The following is a 25105-nucleotide window of genomic DNA, read 5'->3' on the forward strand; positions in this document are numbered from 1 at the left end:
TTCCATATATGTTTAAATTAACATTTTATTTCCAATAATGCATATAAACAGGAAACAGTACTTATAACTCGTTATTTATACATTAACTCTAAAATTAAAGTTTAAAGGTGCAAGCTAAACAGGTTTTTTAAAGTTTAAATTTCCTAATGTGTATAATATAACAACTGTAACGATATCTTTATTTAATATCTAAATACTAAATATTCGCAAATGCCTCCGAATGTTCAATGGACTATATTTAATACCTTTTCTTCTCTTTGTGCTCTCCATATTGAAATCATGTTAAGTAAATGACATGATCGTATTCTTTCCATCAAAAAGCCTTCATATACGAACTTTCATGCCTTTCTGTCTAAGAATTCACAAGATTATTTAATATTACTTACATCTCTACACAACTCTTTCCCAATCCCTTCGGAGTAGAATTTACTAAATTAATCTAAGTGTATGTGATTTGTGTATTCTGAACATCAAGGAGACTAATATACAAAATTTACAATTTTTATGATCAACGGTTTTTAAAAAAATGCTTCCTATGTTGTCAATATTGAATTCCCTTCCATCCTTTCGGGATGGCATTTCTAAGATCCGTGAAAACAAATGCAATAATTATAGTCTGTGTACCAAAATACTGCACCTGCACTATACATTTCGTACCTCTACCCTCAACGACTAAAAAATAAAGAAATTCCTTCACTCCCTCTGTGCCTACCATATTGAATTACTCTTCTTCTCTGTGTTAGGCGAAATCTTTAAAATTCATTCAAGTGAATGTTTACCGTCTACTATGTACACAAAAGACCCACATGTAATGTCTATAGATTCAAAAGTTAAAAAAAAATCGTTTCCTTATTCTGAAGTGAATAATATTTCGTATTCTGTGTACCAAAGTACATCATATACCAAATTTCGTTCTATATGTCTAACGGTACGAAAGAAACATAAAATAATAGCAAAAGTTCTCACTAATAAGCAGATTTACAACAACACCAAACTGCCTCTTTAATGATTGATTCCAAAATAAAAACGTGACAAGAAATACCCCATGTAAGAAGCGTAGATTCCAGTGGAAAAAGAATAATTGAAATCGATTAAATATCTTCGGAGATTACTACAAACAAACTTAAAACTTTTTTCTTATTTTTCAAATTTCATAGTAGGTATTAGATCATCAATTATTTTATTCATGTTTTAATCATGGAACGAAAATGTAGAAAATCCACATAATTACATGTTTGACATCTATAGCCAGTCCATCCTTTAGGGCAAGAACAGGTGTTAAACCTCATACAGTGGCCTCCATTTCGACACGGTGGAATACATATGCTTCTCTCACAATGACTTCCAAAGAAACTATAAAAAAAGTAGTTTTCAAATAAAACTTAGATTAGTAAGTAGTTGTAATTAACGTCCACAAAATAAGACACATCAACGTTTAAAATTTTAACTATAGTTGCTTTGTTTATCTATTCTACATTGAAATCATATATGCTCTTCTTGACTGCAATATGATAGTTAATGATTTGTAAATAAGTAAAGCGTAGTCTCACAAATGTGGTAGTGCTATCAATATAAAGGTATTAGTACTTACGGAACGTATAGAGCACATTGTAATAATGATGATTTTTCCTCGCTTTCTTATGTTTCTATATCAATTTTTACATCTATATTTCGAATACCTGACTGAAGTATTCGAAATATGTGTGTACAAATTGACAGGAATGTAACAAAAATTCATGACTATAAAGGTATTGATTTAAAAAGTACAAACTAATCTTGAAATTAAAGTTGAAATTAAAACAATAGTTTATACCAGTGATGACCTACCAAAAGTACACATGTCACTTTTTATATCGTCTTATATAATTTACTAAAGAACTTTTTCATTGCAGTTTTCTTTATTGTTATACCCTCAGCATTTCTTGCGACTGCTTAGGAACTGCATACGTATCTTCTCTTGAGCTGGGTATACGTCTATGTATTTTATTCCTTTTCCTTTAGAACTTTTGATTTGTGCATGCTAGTGGCATATGGAAGGAGGGTTTCAAGTTTCAAGCCCCTTTGAGCAATAAATAAACATTCACCATAGTAAGATACGTATAGAAAAGTCCTGAAATGGTATAAAGTTGGGAGCTTGAATCTGCACCCCTCCCCTTTCTCTTGATAAAATTATGCATGCGCTACTGGCGCATACTTTGGTAGGAACTTCATACGATTGTAAGAATTCGCCATACTGAAAATATAAAGTATCTCTTGAATTTTACTTGAATTAATTTAAAGCGTTAAATAATATTAATTTAAAGTTAGTCCATCACAATTGCAAAAAGGTATTGGCTAAGACTAGATCCCTGATGAAGTCACACTTTAACTGCGAACTCTTCTGTTATTCTCTTCTCTGTGTTTCTTATGCTTATACGTATCTTGAATTACACAGATGTATGTGTTCGGAACATACTTCTTCTTTAGTGCCTACCAAATAAGATCCCATGACACTCTTGTATTATCTTTTTTTAAGAAGATACAAGAATACAACTTGCCGAAAAAAGAGGTTGTAGGGACGAAGTAATTCAAGTACTTGGGATCAATTCTGCAGGAAAATGCAGGAATAGAAGATGTAAACAGCAGAATTAGAAGGCTTGGACGAAATGGAGGGAAACGGCAGGAGTGTTGTGTGACCGTAGAGTACCAATACGCCTTAAAGGAAAAGTTTATAAAACAGTAGTCAGACTTGCCTTATAGTATGGAGCGGAATGTTGGATGACGAAGAAGAGAGAAAGGAACAGTAGTTACATGTTGTGAAGATGAAGATGCTGTGATGGATGTGTGGAGTGACGCGAATGGACAAAATTTTAAAAAAAATGAAGTGATCCGGAGAACAGTAAACGTGAGGCCAGTAGTAGAACAACAGCAAGAAAAGACTAAGATGGTTTGGACATGTAAGAAGAAGACCTTCGGAATACGTAGCTCCCGAGTAGATGCTATGCAAGTGAGTGGGAAACGAGGCCGAGACTGGCCAAAGAAGAAATGCAAAGAGTGTCTTAAGAACTATATAGTGCAGTGTGATGTCTCAGCGAATATGACACAAGATAGAAACAGGTGGAGGACAGTGAACCAAAAAGCCGACCCCAGCTAACTGCGAAAAAGGCTTAAAAGAAAAAGAATATTAAAAAAAAAAAAAAAAAAAAAAAACATGTATTTCGCAGTTGTAATGTTGCATTTGCAGTCCTATAATACTACAATTATAACTTCTCTTTATTACAGAAGTATACCAAATCTAATGAAACTTACTTATGACTCAAGTCTGCATAGTCTTTATAAGCTAAAAACCTACTCTAAGTACTCATAATGTCGTCTTCAACTGGTAAAAACAAAAAGTATTCATGATGCCTTCAGGTATTGTCTTCATGATACCATGTTTCTTGTCTTGAATTACGAATATAGTAGAAATATAATTAGAAAGAAATAAGATCCTGATTTCTTAAAAAAATACTGAATACTTTAGATTTCTCTATGTAAAGTTGAAGTTTTGAGTGCTTTCTTTTTAAACAAAAAAAAAAAAAAAAAATTCTTGAACTACTCCCGCTTCCCGTTCCTCCTATTTCTCTATATTTCTCTAATTGAGAATCTAGTTACTAGTTAACGAAAATAAAGATATTTGCTTCATTGTTTTACTTACCCATGAGGACACATACAAACACCTGGTTTAACACATCGTCCTCCATTTTCACACATGGGTTCACATATAGGAATTTCACATGTTGGTCCTCTCCAACCAGTAGGGCATGAGCAGCGATCAAACCCAACACAGCTTCCTCTATTTTTGCAGTAGCTTCTACATATGGCTATGGAGAAGAAACGTAATAAATTGTTTATTAGTAATTTTTTTCTATAGCAAATGATGATTTCGTTACTGTAATTATATAAATATTTAGCATTCAAACTTTGTCAGAAGATGGAGGTGAAGGGTCACTTTTTCAAAATTTTACATGCTTTGGGATATTATTGATATTATACAGGGTGTAAATAAACTATGCTGACAAACTGTAAGAAGTTATTCTTTTTATCAAAATAAGAGAAAAAGATCATATGAACCTTTGGAGAAAAGTGCATAGTTTCAGAGCTAGGGCTGTCCAAAAACGTTGAATAGCTAAATTTCAATATGTGTTTTTTCGAATTCCAGAATATGTGGAATGGTGGTCCATATCAGCGTAAACGAAGTCATACATACGCAATCCAAAAATGTATATTTCAAGAATGTGTAATGGGTATGTAAGAGATTCCCTAAAGGGAATAATTTCCGGACATGATCTCAACAGAATTTTCAGATATGCTCTGATTTCGAAGTGAGTCCAAAGTAAGGAAAAGGTAAGCCTTGATAAGAGTGGACATGGAATGCTTCAGCTGGAAGTTGGAAATGTTAGGAACCGCCATCTCCACGGTTTCTTGCGTTCGGAATAATGCGTGCTGGAATGTATTTTGTCACAGTATATTTTATTTATTTATTTATTTTTACGTATAAGCGTGAAATAAAACATCACAGCACGTATTATTCCGAACTAAGGAACTGTAAGGCTGGCAATCCTCAACATTTCCTGCTTCAAGATGAAATATTCCTTGTTCATTGTTATCAAGGCTTACCTTTTGTCTACTTTGAACCCATCTTGAAATTACACCATATCTGAGAATTAAGTTGGGATCATATCTGGGAATTATATTTTGTAGAGAATCCCTTCCACACCCATTTGCACATTGATGAATTTTTGGACATGTGTTTAGCACTTTATTTTTAAGGTTTAATATTTAAGTATTAGTTGAGCAAATTATATCTTTCTTGTCAAAAAATGACTCTGTTAGTAACCTTTAAAAGTAAATTATTTATCAAAATATTCACCAATATACTTTGTAATCTCCTTCTCTAACTGAACGAAGATTATGAATTAGAACTGAACCAAGAAAACCTGATTTTTTTTTTTTTTTTTAGGAGGGGAGGTATTCATTGAAGAAAATTTCCCTTCGTTTGTCAAGGCCTGACTGTTCTATAAGTATTTGCCCAAGAAAATATGATTGTCTCTTGGGGACGTTGACAATTAGGATTGATACGAGATAAAATATTGTGTTCTTTCATTATGGAGGTTCTTTCTCTCCATGATATTTACATGTCTTGTGCTAACATTTGCAATGTTCATTGTTTGTTAAGTTTTGCTCAGAAAATTGTGTGCTCTACGCAATTGAACATAACAAACTTATATTGTAATATATTCCACGTATTTTTTACGAAGATATCTATGAATAAGTAAATTAAACTTTCGGTTTCTATCCATATTTTCTTTATTTAACTGAAATTTCAGAGGCGACTTACTACCTTTATCGTCAGAGTTACAATAAAATAGTTTATTGTTATAAAACTGTGTTAACATCATAATATAAATATAGAGGAAAATTTTAAATTGATTGAAACTCGGAACATTTTATTAAAATAAATATGAAATTAATGGAAAGAAAAACGGTTAATTTTCTAAATTTAGATCACACGCAACGTTATAACAGTGTTATAATTGTTGCATATCGGAGAGGAAAAAACTACAAGATCGCGGCAGTGATGAGCTCCCTCGTGGCTAAGCGCGCGGCGCATCACCTTTGGTGTGGGAAATTCGGGTTCGGCTTCTGGCGGGAGCTCGTATGGTGACGCTAAACTCAAAAATCAAATCAACCATGGTTTGTACAATAATTACCAATTTTACTGTAACTCTGATGATAATGACAGTAAATCGGCTTTGAAACATTAGTTAAAATAAATAAAATACGGATGGAACAGCAAAAATTTAATTTACTTCATTGTGTTCTGATAAACATTACAATACTTCTGATAGTTTGTCATAATACACCAACTGTACTGTTCACGATAACTTTTGGATAAATATCTTTCTCCGTGATTTTTGGACTGTACAAAAGGCGAAATCTTATTGGTTCACAATATGTACTTTCATTTCAGACGATGACATCTAGTAGAAATTCGTTGTTGTGTCTCATTAATAATGAGGATCAAATGATCAGATTTGTTTTCACTTACTCATAAGGTTTATATGCAAAACCTTGGTTGAGCTTTACTACGTAATCGATGTTTTGAAGATGAACTGTCAATATCCCCATATTCTAACTTCTGTATAAGTTTAATAAAGGTCTGACTAAGTTAGAGTCTAAAGGTGTTTTATCATGAGGTTCATTTTCTAGGGATTTATCTTCATTTAAAATTGGCGATAAATTTGTAGTTGACTTTCACTCCTTTTCTTTTCTTCAAATCTGCATTTAAAAGGGTCTATAGATCGGTATAGTCTCATTACACTACTGACTCTAGAGGTTAACAGATATTGTATCTAGTAGAATCAGATTTACAGTCTCATTACACTACTGACTCTTGAGGTTAACAGATATTGTACCTAGGTAGAATCAGATTTACAGTCTCATTACACTACTGACTCTTGAGGTTAACAGATATTGTACCTAGGTAGAATCAGATTTACAGTCTCATTACACTACTGACTCTTGAGGTTAACAGATATTGTACCTGGGTAGAATCAGATTTACAGTCTCATTACACTACTGACTCTTGAGGTTAACAGATATTGTACCTAGTAGAATCAGATTTACAGTCTCATTACACTACTGACTCTTGTTACGTATTAGTATACTTCCAGACTCCCTAACAAATTAATTATATACGCAAGTATGCATCCAGTTGCATCAATACCAACAAAAAAGTATTCACTAAATCACAAACTGTCCGACTATCCACACAACTCCCTTGACATCCTTGCTTCCAATTTGGGTCATATACAATAGGAGGAAGCCTTGGAGTTCAACTTGTCCATTTGCGAATTACTTGTTAAATGTAATGTGTATAGTTCTGAATTGAATTCTCGGCGAGGACACACAATTTGGGTCATTGAGCATGTATCCCTAAACAATTAGAGAGATATACTACCCAAAGTGAAGATATGGCCAACTCTGTGTTGAAACGTCACAAGTAACAACATTGGAAGACAGTACATGTTCCAGTATTTGCTAACAGTGCATAATGTACTTGATATGGGCAATTTCGTCGGTTATTATCCTTAGTGTGCTTAACACTAGAGGTTTCGGTTTATATATATTGCAGCAAAAATTAGTATTCTATTACTAGTGAATCCTTTAATTTTTCCTTACGAATTTCCCTGCGTTGGTATTGGCAAATTCAAATTCATCCTCTGAATTAAATTGAATCGCTCATGTCTGAACATATAGCTCTGTTGGCCACTATCAATAACAACTATTTGGTTTCCAGTTGCAAAAGTCGTAGCGACACAAAAAAGATTCTTGGTTCACTTGGTAATGGATCTTTTGTTGCTAGCATTGAATTTTAAAATCAACTATTGAAAGATCGGAATATGTGGGAAATATAAAATGTTATAGAGATTGTGTTAAGTTATGAAGCATGAAGAACGAACAAAATAAACGAATATAAAATTTAATTAACTTAATTTACTATAAACCTATTAGGTTTAAGATGACTAGACAAAAATAATTATAGTTCGTTTTACTTACGTGTTTCACAACGTCTCCCTACAAAGCCGTACGGACAACTACATCTGTTAAACCCAAGGCACCTTCCTCTATTTTGACAACCAGGAACGCATCGAGGCATTTCACAGAACCTTCCTGTGTAAGAAGGCTGACACTGACAAACTCCAGGTCTTATGCATATCCCTCCATTTAAACATGGTGGTTGGCAGAGAGCTATAATAACGAAAAATTGAAGAAAATAGGTACTATTTACATTCTTTCAGAATATCTATACAGCATTTTCAAGATGCATGAAGATTACATTTTTTTTTTTTTTTAACATTCGTTATTCAAATTGCTTAAAACAAGCAAAATAACCATATATATGAATACATTTTCCCTTCTGAAGAAATTTAACCCTTCAAGTTGGTTATTTTAAAGTAAATTCAGGGTTGTCTTTGATGTCAATGAAGTCCAATAAGTTTTCTACAGGTTAGAAATGTCATGTCACTAGTAATGTGAGTCCACGATGCAACTTAAAAATTCCTGAAAGGTTTCTTTCTGAAGATGACAAGACATCGTTGAAACAGATAATACGAACTAGATTTAAAAAAATAAAAAGGAAGAAAGGATGCTTAGATGAGTTCAATCTTTTTTATATTTAACATATATCCTATCAGTTCATTAAGAAGATGTTATTTCCCCTAAAATTCACATTGCCTAAAACATACCAAAAAGGTACGGAATATCCCTGTAATTTGTTTTTTAAATTTCTGAACACTTCCCAACATACCGGATGAATTTACCAATTCCACGTTTTATTTTATTTATTTATTTGAAACTTGAAAATACTAAGTAAAGAAGAAGAAAAAATTCAAAGAAAGCATTTGAATACTTTTCTTTCCTTTAAACACTTATTTATGTAAATGGAAGTCTTTGGATGGAATCAGAACTTACCATCACTAATTACAGTTGGAAACTTTCTTTTTCTTTGTTTTTTTCTTTCTTTTTTTTTTAATATAAAGAAAATCCTAGTTCACATGTTTTGGCCACAACAAATATTCAGAGTTTGCGGTTTACCTTGTGCTATATGTACAGAACTCCCAGTAAAATGGCAAGAATCCGTGAGATTCGTATGTTGGTAGAAACTCGTGATATTACGCAATTTAAATTCCTTCAAATTTAAGCCTATTTCCATATAAACAATTATTTGCAGCAAATTGCGATATGTGTGCATGTTATTACGATTACGAAAAATGTACTTGAAAGGTTAAGAAGGTTTATTTGTTATAAAAGTACCTTAAATTTCTGGAGAAAGAACTATAGACAGCATAGATAGTATATCTATACATTTTTAACTAGGTAATGTTGAATGCGACCACCTAAAAGTGCCTAGATTCCTTGAATGAGTTTGGCACTTGATCACTCTGATAAAGAAAATACACCATGGTTGAAATTTACATATGAATGAATAAAATCTTTACTAAAATTGTAATAATGGACTAATTTGAGATCACAACGAAAATAAGACAAGCAAATTCACGTTCTTTCCTTTTGTTCACAATGATAAAGATTAGTTGGAAATAACAATGGAAGTGAGATAAGGAAATAAACATTCTTCACTTTTGTTCATAGTGATATATTAGTTTGAGATCATAGTGACAGTGCGACAAGAAGCTGAATTATAACAAGGAAAGAATTCTTTTCCTTTCCCCACCAACTCATCTATTCGTTCCCAAGTATCCAAGAATAGATCAACATGAGGTAATACAAAGAATGGAAGTGAAGAATCTGGTAAGTTATCTTTAGCTGATCCAAGTAAATCATTCAAAACAACGGAAGTTTGCATGGTAAAGTGAATGGTTTCTTTTCTGGTGTATTATCATATTCTGTAGGACTTGAATGCAATTATGGAAACAGACTGCCAAACCAAAAGATATGGGTTCTGATCTCTGTTTTGACAAAGTACAATATGCGCATATTAGATAAGACTGATAATTACGATTGTTTGTTAGTGAAAATAAGCGCAGGGGGGAAAACAATATTTATTTGTGTAATGTATTTCCCACCTGAATCTAACATTGAGTGTTATGATGAATTTTTTACCTGAATTGAAATTAACTGTCCTCATGATAGCTTGATTCTTTTGATTGGACACTTCAACTTGTCAGAAACAAATTCCAGTAAATTTAATTTTGAAAACAGTTCATCTAAATGTAAAAATTCACATAATTTTATGACTTACTATAATTTAGAATTATTAAAAAATGTTGTCAATAAATTTAATCGAATCTTAGATTTTTGTCTTGTCAAATGTCAGAAGTGTGACTCAGTAGAAAATCACATCTTTTACTTAAATTAGATACGCATCACATAGTCATTGTAATAAACCGACATTAAAAGTGAAGCAGAAGAGTAACGTCTCTAAATACAACTTTAAAAGGATGATTTTTTGAAGTTGTATCAAGACCTTTCGTTGGGAGATTGGAATTGCGTTAAAAAGTTTGATATTGTTAACGATCTAGTGAGAATTTTTAATGATGTTATCTATAACATATTTGATAGGAGTATTCTGTCTAAAAAGAGCTCATGTTGTAACTATCCTTCCTCGTTCGCAAAGGAAATTACTCAAAACGAAAACGAAGTATCACTGTAAGTATAAACATAACAGCTCAATTAACTTCTATAAAAAATGTATAAAGATATTAAGGCAGCTTATAATTCATTTACCCAAAATTCGAAAGAAAATATCAACAATAATCCTAAAGAACGTTGGAACTACTTATAAAATAAGGCGAAACATCTCCTTGAGTTCACATTGAACTTTGAAGGGCGGGACTTCCATCATAATGACGAAATAGCTCATACATTTGCTCAATATTTCGCCTCCGTATATGTGTCCTTTTCATCAGACCCGAATGTGACTATGGCAAACATCCTGTCAAGTAACAGGGATGAAATCCTAGAAACGCTGTGTCTTAATGAAAATTATTTACACGAAATTGAAATGACAATAACAACTTAAAGTCCAGAACAGCTGTAGGACCTGATGGAATACCCTTGTATATAATCAAAGGCTGTATTAACATATTTAATTATCTCCTACGGATTGCTTTCAATCTCTTCATTAAAATTTGCACCTTCCCTGATAAATGGAAATCCTTGTTATTCTTCCCGATAATTAAATCTAATAATAAATGTGAAATTACTAATTTTAGACCCATATCAATTTCATGTACTTTTGCGAAAGTATTTGAACATATATTGTATAAACGGATTATTAATCATGTTAAATCAGCAATTTCAACCTATCAACATGGCTTTATCACTCGTAAATCAACAACAAATCTAGCAATGGTCACCAACTTTATAGCTAATTGGTTAGATGAAAAATGACAAGTTGTAATATATGTTGACGTTGAGAAAGTCTTTGACAGAGTAAGTCATAAAATACTGTTAAACAAACTAAATCATTATCATTTTTTATTCAGCCTTTACCGAATTCTCTTTATCATATCTAAGTAGACATAAGCAAACAGTTATCTATAAATAATTTAAATCAGACAAGTATTTTGTGTTATCAGGAGTTCCACAGGGCTCCAAACTAGGTTTTTTTACTCTTTGTATTCCTTATCAACGAGCTTTCCAATAGTGAAAGTTTATAACACGACTTACAGAGCATTGCGAACTAATGTCCAGTCAAACAAACTTGGACTTCAATCAAAATTTCTTAGGTATTTAATACACAAAGTTGCTGAAATTTATCCCTCATTTGAAAATGATAGTACACTGGTAGACAATTTTAATATTTACTTATTAGAATAAGGGTGTAATATTGCCGACCTGATATTCCTTAAAAAAAAAGTAAGATGAGCTCAATTGCTAAAATTTTATATCAACATTAAACTTCCATGTTTCTGCAGTTAGAACTAGAACTAATGACAGCTCTAATGACAAAAAGACTAGGACCAACATACTGCTGAAGTCATTCATCTGGAGAATATGTTCTGTCCATAACAATTTATGTCGAAAACATGACAAAATTGATATATGTATAATGTCCTGTAAGGCACTTAAAAAAAAGTTGTAAAAATGTATTGTAATATTTCAACATTCTAACCGGGCATCTGCCTGTTGTGTTGATAAATAAATAAATAAAGAAAGAAAGAAATGACACATTCTTCCCTTTTGTTCGTAGTGATAGATGAAATATTAAAAGTGAAAACCGAGCTATTTATTACAATTAAAAAAGCGTGGTAGTTTGTTGAGAATATTTTTAATAATTGAGGAGGAAGAGTTAGATGCATAATGGAAGCAGAATAAATGGAATGTAGAGATTTAAGAAATAAACATAATTATTGAAAGACTAAATAATCAATGATAGCAAAGAAAGAGAGGAGAGTGAAAAATAAAAATTTAAGGGATAAAGTTCGAAATATGGAGAAAAGTAATCATTTGGAAGTGTAATAGTAGGGACGGAAAATAGTAGAAGAAATAAGATAGGGAATGCAACAGACAAAGAATTTTACCAAGTGAGAGATTTGATTTCGAAAGCACTATCGAAGAAAGACAATTGAAAGAAACAAAGGAAATTTTAAAAATTATTGTATTCCCTTACTAACGTACGCAGGAAAGAGATGGATGGTTACTAGAAAGGAAGATAAGATACAAGGAGCAAACATGAAGCTTCTAAGAGGTATCATAAAGGATATAAGAAAGACAAAATAAGAAATAAAATTATAAGAAGGAAACAGGAAAAAATACCAGGTTTTGGTCTTGTTCATATTAGTTTATAATATGATCAAGGAAAGATTGAAATGGTAAGTTCCGAGAAGAAGAAGAAGAAGAAGAAGAAGAAGAAGAAGAAGAAGAAGAAGAAGAAGAAGAAATAAATTAGAAACTAACGATTGAGATTGAGAGGAAGACCAATTAATAAGTGGGAAAATAAGGTGATATCATATATAAAGTAGAGAGGAGTTGATAAGAAAATATTACAAAAGAAAAGTGCTGGAAATAAATGGAGGGCCCTGCCACAAGAAATGGATAATGGGACTAGATAAAAGAAGAACATCCTTCAGTTTACCCCTTTACTTTGTCTAGTAGTCAATAAATAGATTTCTCAACGTTTTAGCACTGCTGGAATCGAAACGTCAATAAATGCATTTTTCCTTTAGACCTTGAACATTGTGATATAAATATGATATTAATACTACTTTCGACTTCATACAACTAAGATTTATGACTTCTCATTAGGAAATCAGAATTTAGAAATTATTTTACCCATAAAAAATTCTTGATCTTTATTTGCATTTCTTTAAAATCGGATCTACGAAGAAATTATTTTTTAACAATGCTTCATCACAGACTATATTTTTGCTACTAGATACTGCAATTTCACTACCTTTCCAGGTAATATATACAATGGAGAATAAGATTTACTAATATGATTGTTAGGTAAAAACTAATTATAATAGGCAAGTAAAAATGTGGCCACCATTGGTTGCCAACTTATTCTGAACCTAATAACACATTCCTAAACTGTAGTCATAGGCATAAGTAAAGAAGTATATTTCTTATAAAAATTGCACATACACACACACACACACACACACATATATATATATATATATATATATATATATATATATATATATATATATATATATATATATATCACATGTTACACTCTTTTGTTTCAAGATGTACATTAACATATGAAAAGATTTACCAAACTGGCATCTATGACCGGTATAACCCGCTAGACATCTGCAGGTATCTGGCGCTGAACAATATTGATTGACTCCACACTCCTCTTGACAGATAGGTGTGCAGTTTTTACCATCTCCAGAATATCTTTCAGGACATGGTCCACATCTGGATCCCCGCTCAGGTGTAGAAATACAAGCCACTCCTTGAAAGCATGAATTGGTATCACCGCAAGTTGACGTATCGTCTGCAATTGCTACATAAGAAAACAAATGTATGTTAACTGTGATGTAATATCAGCTCTTAACATTGAAAAAGTAATAACGTTTCTTTTTCGAATCCAACTGTATATCGATAATATGTCAAAATAGAGATAAGTAAATTGCACAAGATTCGTGTAATTAAAAAGTACTTGATATAAAATTGTTTTCATTGTTAACAGATTATAAAGAAATAGAAATCGATTATATACAAGAAAGTAAGCTGGACTAACGACGAATGATCCCCTCTTTCCTTATCAAATCCTTGATTATAGCATTTACTTCTACTTCTCTAACTCAGCAAGATTTCCTCTCTATAGGTAACTCTATAAACGTATCGTTAGTTGAGGTTAAAGGAGAAATAACATGCACTGACATTTTTATAGTAATTCAGTAGTAGAAATACCCCCTGTATGTACGCCACAGAAATAGTCAAGTGGAGATTGGAATGTCGATTTATTGCTACTTTAGTGACAAGTAATGTCGCTCTGGAATATAAAGCTTAAATAAAGTAATTACCTTTATACAGGTACAGACTATTATGTTCAACTTGGAAACACTTTCAAGAAAGAGTACCACATGTCCTTTTCCATGTGGTACTTAATTATATAATACTTCTGGAATATAAAATAATTAATTATTAAAGCACAAGTTGGTTCAAATGTCTTGTTACTACTTTTAATAGTATTGGAAATGTTGCAGCGGTAGTTTAACAGACTCTTCTCTCTTTCTGTTTCAGATGGCTGATATGAGCTCCCGCAGTTTGGAAGAGAGGTATCTGTATGGTTACTGAACGTGTGTATTCTGGTAAGGGTTTGGAGGATATGCAACGTGATTTCCCTCCACGATTCAGCAAACCAACCCCTCTGAGAGGATCAATGAAACACAAACTAAGGTTAGAATGAACTTCCACGTGCCGTGAACTTCCATGTATGGAGATAGAGGCATCTGTGCTACGATCATCCAAGAAGTCATTGTCGAAACGGTCTTACGAGCTAGGAATTCCAGAAACGACGATGTTACAACACATGACAATTGATCTTCAATTGAAATCGCTGAAGTCAACATTTGTCAATGAGCTAAGTGATAATGACATGGATAAAGACGTGTGATATAAGGACGATTGCTTTGTATGATTCAGATACTCCCGCAATGTTAATCCTCAAATCTATATGCGATTACGGACTATTAATGATACTATGCATTATGTGGGTTTGCGATAAAGCTTCTTAAATATTGCACTGTTCTAAAGGTAAACGATAACGACTGTCTGCATTTATATATTATGCTCATGTTGCTTAGTTAAATTTTATTGTGCCTGACATGGAATAAATACTTGTGGATTTTATATCAGTAATTACAGCCTTATTTACATTTAATAAAGCCCATGGGTCTCATTTCTGTACAGGTTTGTGTCAACACAACACAACGCAACATTTACATTTCAATTTGCGATAGTTAGTATTGCAGTAATAATTACCTACTTATCACATTACTTGCATTGAGTTACCATCTACAAATTTTGCCAATACCATGACGGAATGAGGTCCCTTGTCTTAATAATAAATAGTAATAAACAATAATAAACAGTACGTTCATGTTTAACATCATCACTACCTATTTTCAAATAAAGACAAACAGGTAAGTAAGCAATGAACGTAGCGAATCGGCTATTGTTAACTATTAGGAATTAGCATCACTCGGAGACTGAAATGATTTTGTATTATAAGTAGATAAGAATTTGTTTAGTGTTCCGTTAAGAGATAAGAATTTGCAAAGAGGCAGATCCGAAGGGGAGTGGGGGGGGGGGGGCAGAAATGAATACTAAGGGGGCAATGACAAAGACATGAAAGAACACCATAAAATTGTATATTTCTTTATTATTTACAGAAACTGTAACAGCTATAGCTTCTTTTATACATACAGTAATATCCTATATGGACAATATAACAGTACACAAATTCAACATTAAGAACATTGACCATTAACATATAAAGATTAAAAAAAAGAAAAACGATGCTATACAATTGAGGTGATTGGGGTAAAATAGTGCTATGCCACATTTTTTTTTAAAACAGATTTCACTATTTTTAGAATCCTTGGATATCTTATGGCCCGTTACTGTTAACAAGTATTGCAAAAATCGAGATTAGATGGCAATGAATATCATAAGCTATTTAATAATTAAAGTATTTATTTTTAAAACATTAGTACAAAATTAAATTACTGCAACTTTAGATTATGTCAATTTTGCACTCAATTTTCTACCTTCCAAAATAAGCGAGACACTACAGTTTATTTATATTCACAAGTAATGTTGTAGACTATGATACTATTGTTTTAAGTGCACCTCCTCGTATCCTTGGATGCTTGTCATGTTTGCAATAATAGGGTACGGTTTGACATTCTTCAAATGGGTAAAGGCAATAGAAGATGTTTGGTGCATCTAGCAAGAAACATATAGTTTTACACAGAAATGAGTAGAATTCGCAAAGTGGAATTTAATTTGGTAAACATAATTGCAAGAATTTCACTGGTTTTGAATCAGTTTTAAAATTCTCTTCAGCGTAATTTTGTAGAAGGAGCAAAAAATAATTTAGGGGGGAAGTGTACCCTCTAGCCCCTTCCTGGCTACGGGTCTATGAAGAGAGATTTGAACTTACTGGTAACTGCACATGTAATTAAAATAAGAATCTTTGCCGTTTCTTATATTCCTACATAATACATGTATTCGACAGTATAATTGCACAGAAGTGGTACTACTATTTATATTCTTCACTTTAAATGATTCTGTTGTATTCTCAAATAACTACATATTAAGGAGAGAAAATATTATTTTCACCATGCAAGAGACCATACAAAATCCTACCTTAATGTGTTTCTGCATATTGTTGTTCTATCTTCTAGGATTTTGTAACACCAGGAAAATGTGCTCTAGTTGGTTACCGTTGGTTCTTTTAAAACTAGCCAACTTACAGAAAATAACCGTATTGAAACAATAACTATTATAAATAAAATTTAAGAACTTTATTTACTTCCGCCTTAATAAAATAATGAATTGTGTATGTAAAACCACTTCCGCAACGGAGAAATTCTACATACAATGATAATTAAATACTTGTAGTTAATCGTTTTTTACAGGCAAAATATTATAATGCACTCAGTGTACAAATTACAACTAATTACTACAATACAATTATATTATTATTATTATTATTATTATTATTATTATTATTATTATTATTATTATTATTATTATTATTATTATTATTATTATTATTATTACCCTTGCGAAGAAATAACAGATATAGATGTACAAACTTTGTGACATGAATGTGACATTCGTTAGTTAGCTGCTGCAAACATTTTTCCAGAAGGAAAAGTGCTTTGAGTGCAAGAAGAAAATAAATTATACCTATATAGTCTTCCCGTCCGGACTATCATTCGGTTGGGTTTCTTGAAAATTGTACAGAATGATTGGAGAAGTTGAATTGAGTCGAGACACCAATAAATGCTTGTCTTTGTTAACAATAGCCGTGAAAGCAATCAACAAACTTGGGTTTTTGAACCAGTTGGTTCCAATTGCCAACTTTTTTTACGCACCCTCCCAGCGCATTTGCCTTGGATTTATTGATCTTTTGAATTGGACTTGTTGATACAGAACGTTCTGGGAGTGCTTTTCCAAGTAGTGAAAACTCATTAACCACACACAGAGATATAATTATAGGTAAAACAACATATACATCAGAATTTAACATTAACCCAACAATTATTATTATTATTATTATTTAAATACAGACAAGTTTAAAGATATTGGTCTTTAACTTACAATTTATCTTCTGGAAAATGCAACTGGTCAACTTACAAGGGACCATTCCGATTTGGTAAATTCAATTGCTGAAAATGATCACTAGCACTGGATTCAGGTCCCGAAGAAACAGAGAAAAAGAGGATGTTTAGTGGCAGGCCGTATACAGGGTGGGAGATAAATGAGAGCAGAATGCGAAGGTATAACGTAGAAAAGTCTATAAATGCCATGTTAATTTTGAAACAAGTAGAGGGATTGAGGTCAAAACGTTGGATATGAGGAATGTATGTAGAGCTCTACTAAATAGGCGTAATGTGAATCATGGGGGACATCTGAAAAGCCGCCATGTTGGATTTAGCGCAAGAAGAATATACGGGAAAGGGGTTATGTGCCATATGGCTCTTGACGCACATCGTCTATTGAAATCAATAGTGGTAAATACAGTTTGAGACCTCTGTAACAGGCGTTCTACGCTATGGAAATGTATCAATACTGTCGTAAAGGTGACGTGAATGAGGAACTAGAGACACTGTAGTACGGTCCATGAGCAGGTTGTATGCACGAGGGATAGAAAAAGATAGAATCGAATCTGGGAACATCAAGAAGAGTGTTTACAACGTGTAACGGAATGAGAAGTAGTTCCACTGGATGAATGCTAGTGTGGTACCTTGCACAAAGACACCTGTCCTATTCAGGGTTCTGATATATTAGTGACCCCCTCCAACAAATCGTGCCTGTTGTAACACTGGTGACTCTTCTCAATACCAGTTACATACAATTGGTAGTTAAAACACTGTTCACATTACGCCTATTCAATGGAGCTCTACATGCATTCCTCATTTCCAACATTTGACTTCAGTCCTTCTACTCGTTTCAAAATTAACTTGGTATTTCTAGACATATTCTACATTCTATCTTCTCGCTTTGCCCTCACTCACCTCCCACCCCGTATACGGTCTGCTTATAAACACGCTCTTTTTCTCTGTTTCTTTTGGTGCAGAACCCAGTGCTAGTAATCATTTTCAGCAATTGAATGCACCAAATCGGAATATTCCCTTGTTAGAATAACTTACATTTTATCTTGTGGGAAAATGCAATTGAACAAAACTGAGGCCAAGTTAGACAACTGGTCAACTTAGAATAACAGGTTTTACTGTACTATAACACATAAAAAAGTGTTAATTTGAAATGTAACTATTTGAAACATGAACTTACCAGGAAGGGTGCATGATATTCCATTTCCAGTGTAAGGAGAAGGACAAGGTCCACAAAAGAAGCCTCGCTCGGGTGCCTTTCTGTCATAGCATGTTACATTCGTAAAACACGAGTTCTCAGCACAATCGTTTATATCTGAAAAACATTATTACAATACACGTTGTTCAGAGTAAAATAAAAACATAATTATACGGACACAGCAACTATTAATTAACTGTTAAAACACTTGTTAGTTTAAGTGCTTTTCAAGTAAGTTATTTGAACAAATTAATTGTATTCGAACTTTTGAATCTGATTTTAAGCTCTTCATTAAAAAGAAAAATCTCGGAAAGAAAATATACTGAGGGAAGCTTTAAAAGATAGAAAATGTGAATGATAAACAAAATTAATCTTCTTGAAGTAGTTATTTCTTTCTGCTTTCCTTGATGAATAGGCAGGAATGGAAGCTCAAAACCCCGAATACCATACATTTTACAGGAGTTACTGAAATAAGTAAGTATTTTAAGTATAGAACATCTCTTTTAAATTTGACAACCTATGTTCTTTTCATTTTAATTAAGTTTTTGTCTATTATTTTTCTTAAAGTTTTTCTCTGTAATACTACAAAAATTTATAGAATAAAGTTAAGTACATTTTTCTACAGTAAAGAATAAATAATAAAATTAAATGATGTTTTTTTGTATCGGTAGTATAAGAAAATCAAATTAATTAAAAATACTTTTCATTGGTATAGTAATAAAATAGGAAGAAATTATATTAATAAATTTAGCAAAGTATGGACATTATGAAGTATAGGAAGACAAAAAAAATGAATATGCATTTTGACGTTTGATGTTATTCCTATTGATATAACGCAAATTACTGTTTCAAAGTAATTAACATTTACAAAAGTTTAAAAAACTGACAAAATTTGAACCGTTGTAACTTATTAACAAATACAGGGTGTCCCATAAAAATGTGCTCAGTATTTATTGACCTATCACTCATATACTTTTTGTACTGTTATAAAATGTGGAAACAATTTGCGGAAGGGACGCAGCATAAGAGAAGCAGCGTTTGTTGTTATGCTACGATAAATTTTTATAAAGCTGCTTGGACAGACCATTGCAACAGCCAAAAGTGATCATTATGTATTCTTTTACAAATAAGAGCTGCTTGTAATGACACTATATAATTAAATAAAGTATATTAATAAATTTGTTCCTTCCAAATTGATCGATTTATTCTAAATCTGAGATACAAGATTCGTTCATCGAGCCCTTTCAAACGACGACCAATTCCATTCTGGAGGGTACTTAAACCAAAAATGTGTGTCGTTTGTTTAAGTTGTTACGTATCTCCTCCTAATCAATGAACTATAAAGAGAGTCGGAATTTATTTTATCATATATGCATAGAACGTGCAGAATTCACATGAGTATTTGGTTTTCAATTTTCTACAGAGTGTCCCATAAAAATGTACTCACACTTTAACCGACTATTATATACATATTTAACTTTGGTTAAGGTATTCATTGACATATTTACAGATCTAATAGAATAATTTAATAAATGGTAATGACATTATGGAGTAGGATAGACTCTCCCGCAAATCATTTACACATTTTGTAACAATACAAAAAGTATATGAGTGACAGGTCAATAAATACTGAGCATATTTTTATGAGACACCCTGTATTTGTTAATACGTTATAAGGGTTCAAATTTGAGTTTTTTAAACTTTTGTAAATGTTATTTACTTTGAAACAGTAATTTACGTTATATCAATAGGAATAACATCAAACGTCAATTTTATTTTATTTATTTTTTTTTTCAAAAATGTACACTATTCCAAAATTGATCGTCACGGAGGTACAGAAAATTCTAAATGACTATTTTCTAAAATTTGCCAACACACATATATAAAGTTTTAAATCCCTACAATCAAACTATAACTGGATATTGTATGAAGGTCAAATAAGAATTTTCAGTACTGAAAAGGAGCGTTAAACTTCAAATGAATCAATGACAACATTGATAAAGTAAGGAACAAGTGGAATATTTGTCTTTCCAACTATGATGATGATTACTTGTAAGTGAATTAACTTGTCAAAATTGTGGCATCTGAATCTACAAGCAACTTTCTTGTCTTAATTCAAGTTATTTCTCCTCAAATCCTCCAAGATTTTTGTCTATAAAAGGCCAATACTTTCTTATGTTACTAACCATGGATTCTATCCTAACAATTGTTACATAACGTTCCTGATTACTATATTACTCATAGTAACCATTTAATAAACAATTATTATAAATTAGCAACATTATCATTATCATTACAAATTTTATGTCGTTACCATGGACAACAATATACATATAACTAACTACTAACTCTATGGCCTATGGGACTCGGAGGTTCAATGTCACGTTCACAAAAGCTCTCCATTGATTTATTTCCTTAGCCAACTGGATCCAGTTTCTACTTTGTATTCCTATTTCTGCGAGATCCATCTTAATATTGTCCTCTTATCTGCGTCTAGGTCTTCCTAATGGTCGTTTTCCGATTGGTCTTCCAGTCAAGACTTTGAAAGCGTTTCTACTTTCTTCCATCCTAGTTACATGACCCGCCCACCTAAGCCTCCTAGACTTGACGACCCTAACAATGTTGGGTAAACCATATAAATTATGTAGTTCTCGTTATGAAGTTTCCGCCATTCTCCATTCCCGTTCCTCTTGGGTCCGAATATTTGTCTCAGGATCTCATTCTCAAATACTTCCAGTCGACGTTCTTCCCTCAGAGTAAGTGACCATGTTTCGCAACCATACAAAACAATAGACACGATTTTCGTTTTATGTATTTTAAACTTCAAATTCCCCGATAGGATTCGCGACGACAAAATATTTTGAACTGAAAAATAACAAGAATTCCTTGGTTTCAGTCGACATTTAATTTCTTCGTGAATACGGTTTTGGTCTGTTAATATTGACCCTAGATATTTGAAAGTATCCACTTTATCGAAAGTGATACTTGAAAGTGATGAAAATGATGATCGAAAGTGAAAGTATGATATTTTAATGCATCCATAATATACAGTATTACGATCCCGACGAACTTCCATGTATTTACTTTTCTCTGCATTTACTTCTAAACCCATGTCCCTACAACCATTTAATAAGATCTCTGAATTTGTTTCTATTTTTCTCCTATCATCCCCTATTAAATTTATATCTTCAGCATACGCCATAACCTGGTGAATACCATTCAGCTCTAGGCCTTGATTGCTATCTTTGATATTTGTTATAGCGTACTCAAGGACAAAGTTGAATAATAATGGCGACTAGACAACATCGTATGCTGTTTGAAAACTTAAAACATGTAGTATTTACTTATTGTATTGTTAGTATTTGTACGTTGATTTTTAAGAATAGAACTGTAAACATTAATTATTATAAATTTATCCTCTGCCATACTAGAAATGTTACAAGTCTTTAAATATAAATGGCATTACATTGGTGATTTAAACTGAAATCAATGCCGCTTATACTCCTTATAAGGGGAGCGAAAAAAGTAATAGTTTTACTTAGTATCTGAATATAAAATAACTTCACCTAGTGCAAAAGAGTTTAAAGTTTCTGTGAGAGGACCGATAACGATACTTGTACTATCTTAATGAAATAACCCTTCTTTTCGAATAATGGCAAGAGAACATGTGATTTTATCAATGCTATGGCTATGTAATAATGTTTTCAACATGTTCGATGTAATTGATTTACAAATTTACAAACATATTGGATACAAATTAACAAATATAACCAGATGGTGTAATATGCCATTACAGTCTAATGAGATTATGTTTTTAATAGGAGGGTGCCCGAAATTTTTTGCACCGACTGTACCTGACGTTTAACAAAAAATTTCTGGCTGTTCATATAATTCGTAATATCATTCATTATTCTATTCCAAATTAACATGGAAAAACTGTAAAAAAAAAATTTCATTGGGAATTATAGTTTTGGGAATCAATATCTTTATTTATATTTTAAATTAGTTATAAGTCTTGCATATGTATATGTAAATGGATTATTACAATTCTTACGGTGTCAGTGCTATCCGAAAATATAGATCCACTATTGGACGGAACTTTCCAGATCAAATAACCAATCTAAAATTCGACAGAATTTTCAGGACCACCCTTCACCTCTCTTTTAGATACCTAAGTCCTTCTAAAATCTAGTTTAATCCAGATTTTACCAAATTTTATTCGTTTCAAAGCCCCACCGCCAAAATGCTTAGTTTTGATTGGATGATAAACCCACGCTATGATATTAGGGCGCAATTATTCCATTCCATGCCTGAAATTGTGGTCGACGACATTAGTTTTTTTTTGCTTCGTAAATGGACTGATTCCTGCAGTGGTAAACATCAAAATTCAGGTAATATTTGAATTTTATTAACATGAAAAATCACTGGAAGTCTCAAGGAGCCATAAACTATTAAATTTTTCGAACAACACTGGTTTAAAAAACTGAGAATAGTAAGTGCAAGATAGTGACGCCATGATTGCATCCACCGATGGCTATGGACAGGATCCCGAAGTATTGTGATTTCTGTTTTTCTTCCTAAATCCGGTTCTGAAGATCAGTGTTTCCCTTGATATTTCTACCTCCCAATTTTCCTACTAATTGAGGGTTACAAGACCTGTCCATTATAGATTTGTTTATGTAGTTAGCGAGTGATTTCTTTTTTTTTATTACATACATGGCGGTATTTAATTTCTTTGTAGTTAAGATAGGTAGAATAATGCACGTGTAAATTTACAGTAAGGGCTCCTATCTGACTCCCAAATTGGGAGTACGGCTTCCAGCGGGATGAGTTGAACATGTAGTTTGTTCCGGGTTCCTGCCCCTTCAGGGCAGGGGTCCTATTGCTAGCTAATACTCCGATATGTCCCCTCAGGGCATTAATTAAACACTCAAGAATGTGATTTAGTGAATACAGGGCCAGTTGGCCCTGTTTCCTTTCTTCCCCTTTCCTTTCATAGAGCCGATTTAAAATGGTAAAATATGAATGTTTTCTGTGTATATTTATTAGTATAACATGTATTAATGTAGTGTGTAGTATGAATGTGGCATGTATGTGTTCGTAATGTAGAAACATGTTCTAGTAGTAGTAATTGTGGTAGTTAAGTGATGAAAGAGTGTGTGAGATAATTAAATATGGACAGTGTAGTATTTACTATGCGATAAATTCTTTATTATTCCGTCATTAAGTGAACTCATACACAATATTTAATAGTGAACTTAATATAGTATAATAATTCCGTGTACAAGGTCACATTCAGTTGTTCAAGGGTTGATTATATCGTCGCTAACCCTAGTGTCAAAAGTCAGTACTAACCGCCATTCTTCTGTCGAGATGCTTAGTGATTTAGATTTCATGAAATTGACCTTTCTTTCCGAAATAAAACCTAGAAGGTATAATTCACAGCCCATATGAATGTACAGTTAGGTCAAGTGACCCAAAATTAATATATTCTGAAAATTTCAACACTCTGCCTAGTCTAGAAATCGAAATACTTAAATAAATAAACAATACGTAAATTTTTAACAGAAGTCGGGCGATATGATGCTAGTTCTTCGCTTTGAAATTATAATAAATGTCCATTTTTTCTTCGTGGCTGCAGAAGCTCATTGTTGCTGCAGAATTTTATAAACATTAAATATTATCGCGGATAATTCTATTTTCAGTGAACATACGTAGGATTTTTTTTCGTTCTTAATAAAGCTACCAGGTATTACATAGTATTGTGTGTGTGTGAAAGAGTCTTGAGTTCGAGTGAGGTTGTCGTGCGGTGATCGGAATGGGAAATGTTTGTAGTGACTATAGATTTTAAAGTATTATGATGAAATGTGTAAATAGGCTGGGCGTAGATAGAGGAAACAGGGTGTTTGTAGAATATAGCGTCGTGGCAAATGAATATTAATGTGAATATGAATATAAAGTGTATGAATATTGTAGTAAATGAATATGGAAGATAGAACGCCCATATAGTTAAATATATAGTAGCCCAGTGAATACTTCGCCGTGTGTTGATATATAGATATTGAATAGATACGTGTAGCTACAAACATCTCAAGTTCTGACCCCTGCACCATGATATCACGCGGACCGGAAGGCAATATATAGTCGGACTATGGTAATACTTTGTAGTTTAATGTGTTACAGTAATAATCAACCATAGTAATACCATCTGATAGAATAGGTAGCATCATATAATCGCTGACTAGACATATTGAATAATAAATTATGAAAAGACAGTAGCAGTTATACAACAGGGCTGTAGTGAATTATATTTTCTGGTCGGTTTTTAAAATAGAATATCCTGCTCCGTGAGTTTTTTTTTTCCTTCACGTTACCTACTCAGGCTAGCTTAAAATGTTCATGGAGGCGACAGCTCTGATAGGGTTACAGAATCAAAACAATTAGTTATTGAAATTTATTTTCGCGTACCCGGATGTCGACCCCTAGTCCCTTTAAGTATTTTCATTTCTTTTCTTAGTTTAATTAGATGAGGGAAATTAACGACATCCCAGACTGTGGC

At 32.5% G+C, this 25105-nt stretch overlaps 1 protein-coding gene across 3 annotated transcripts in view; it reads right to left on the reverse strand.

Moving 5' to 3' along the window:
- LOC145675443 (von Willebrand factor D and EGF domain-containing protein-like) overlaps positions 1-25105 on the reverse strand; it is a 356875-nt gene that overhangs the window by 16012 nt on the left and 315758 nt on the right. For all 3 annotated transcript variants that reach the window (XM_081745861.1, XM_081745862.1, XM_081745863.1), the window contains exons 18-22: positions 18529-18663; positions 13268-13501; positions 7582-7773; positions 3677-3842; positions 1232-1353 (exon numbers count right to left, since the gene is read on the reverse strand). In XM_081745861.1, the coding sequence (XP_081601987.1) occupies positions 1232-1353; positions 3677-3842; positions 7582-7773; positions 13268-13501; positions 18529-18663 (849 nt within the window). The remainder of the gene's footprint in view (positions 1-1231; positions 1354-3676; positions 3843-7581; positions 7774-13267; positions 13502-18528; positions 18664-25105) is intronic.

Source organism: Thermobia domestica, chromosome 18, assembly GCF_964235325.1.
Source record: "Thermobia domestica chromosome 18, izTheDome1.hap1.1, whole genome shotgun sequence".
In the NCBI taxonomy this organism is placed as follows: domain Eukaryota; kingdom Metazoa; phylum Arthropoda; class Insecta; order Zygentoma; family Lepismatidae; genus Thermobia; species Thermobia domestica.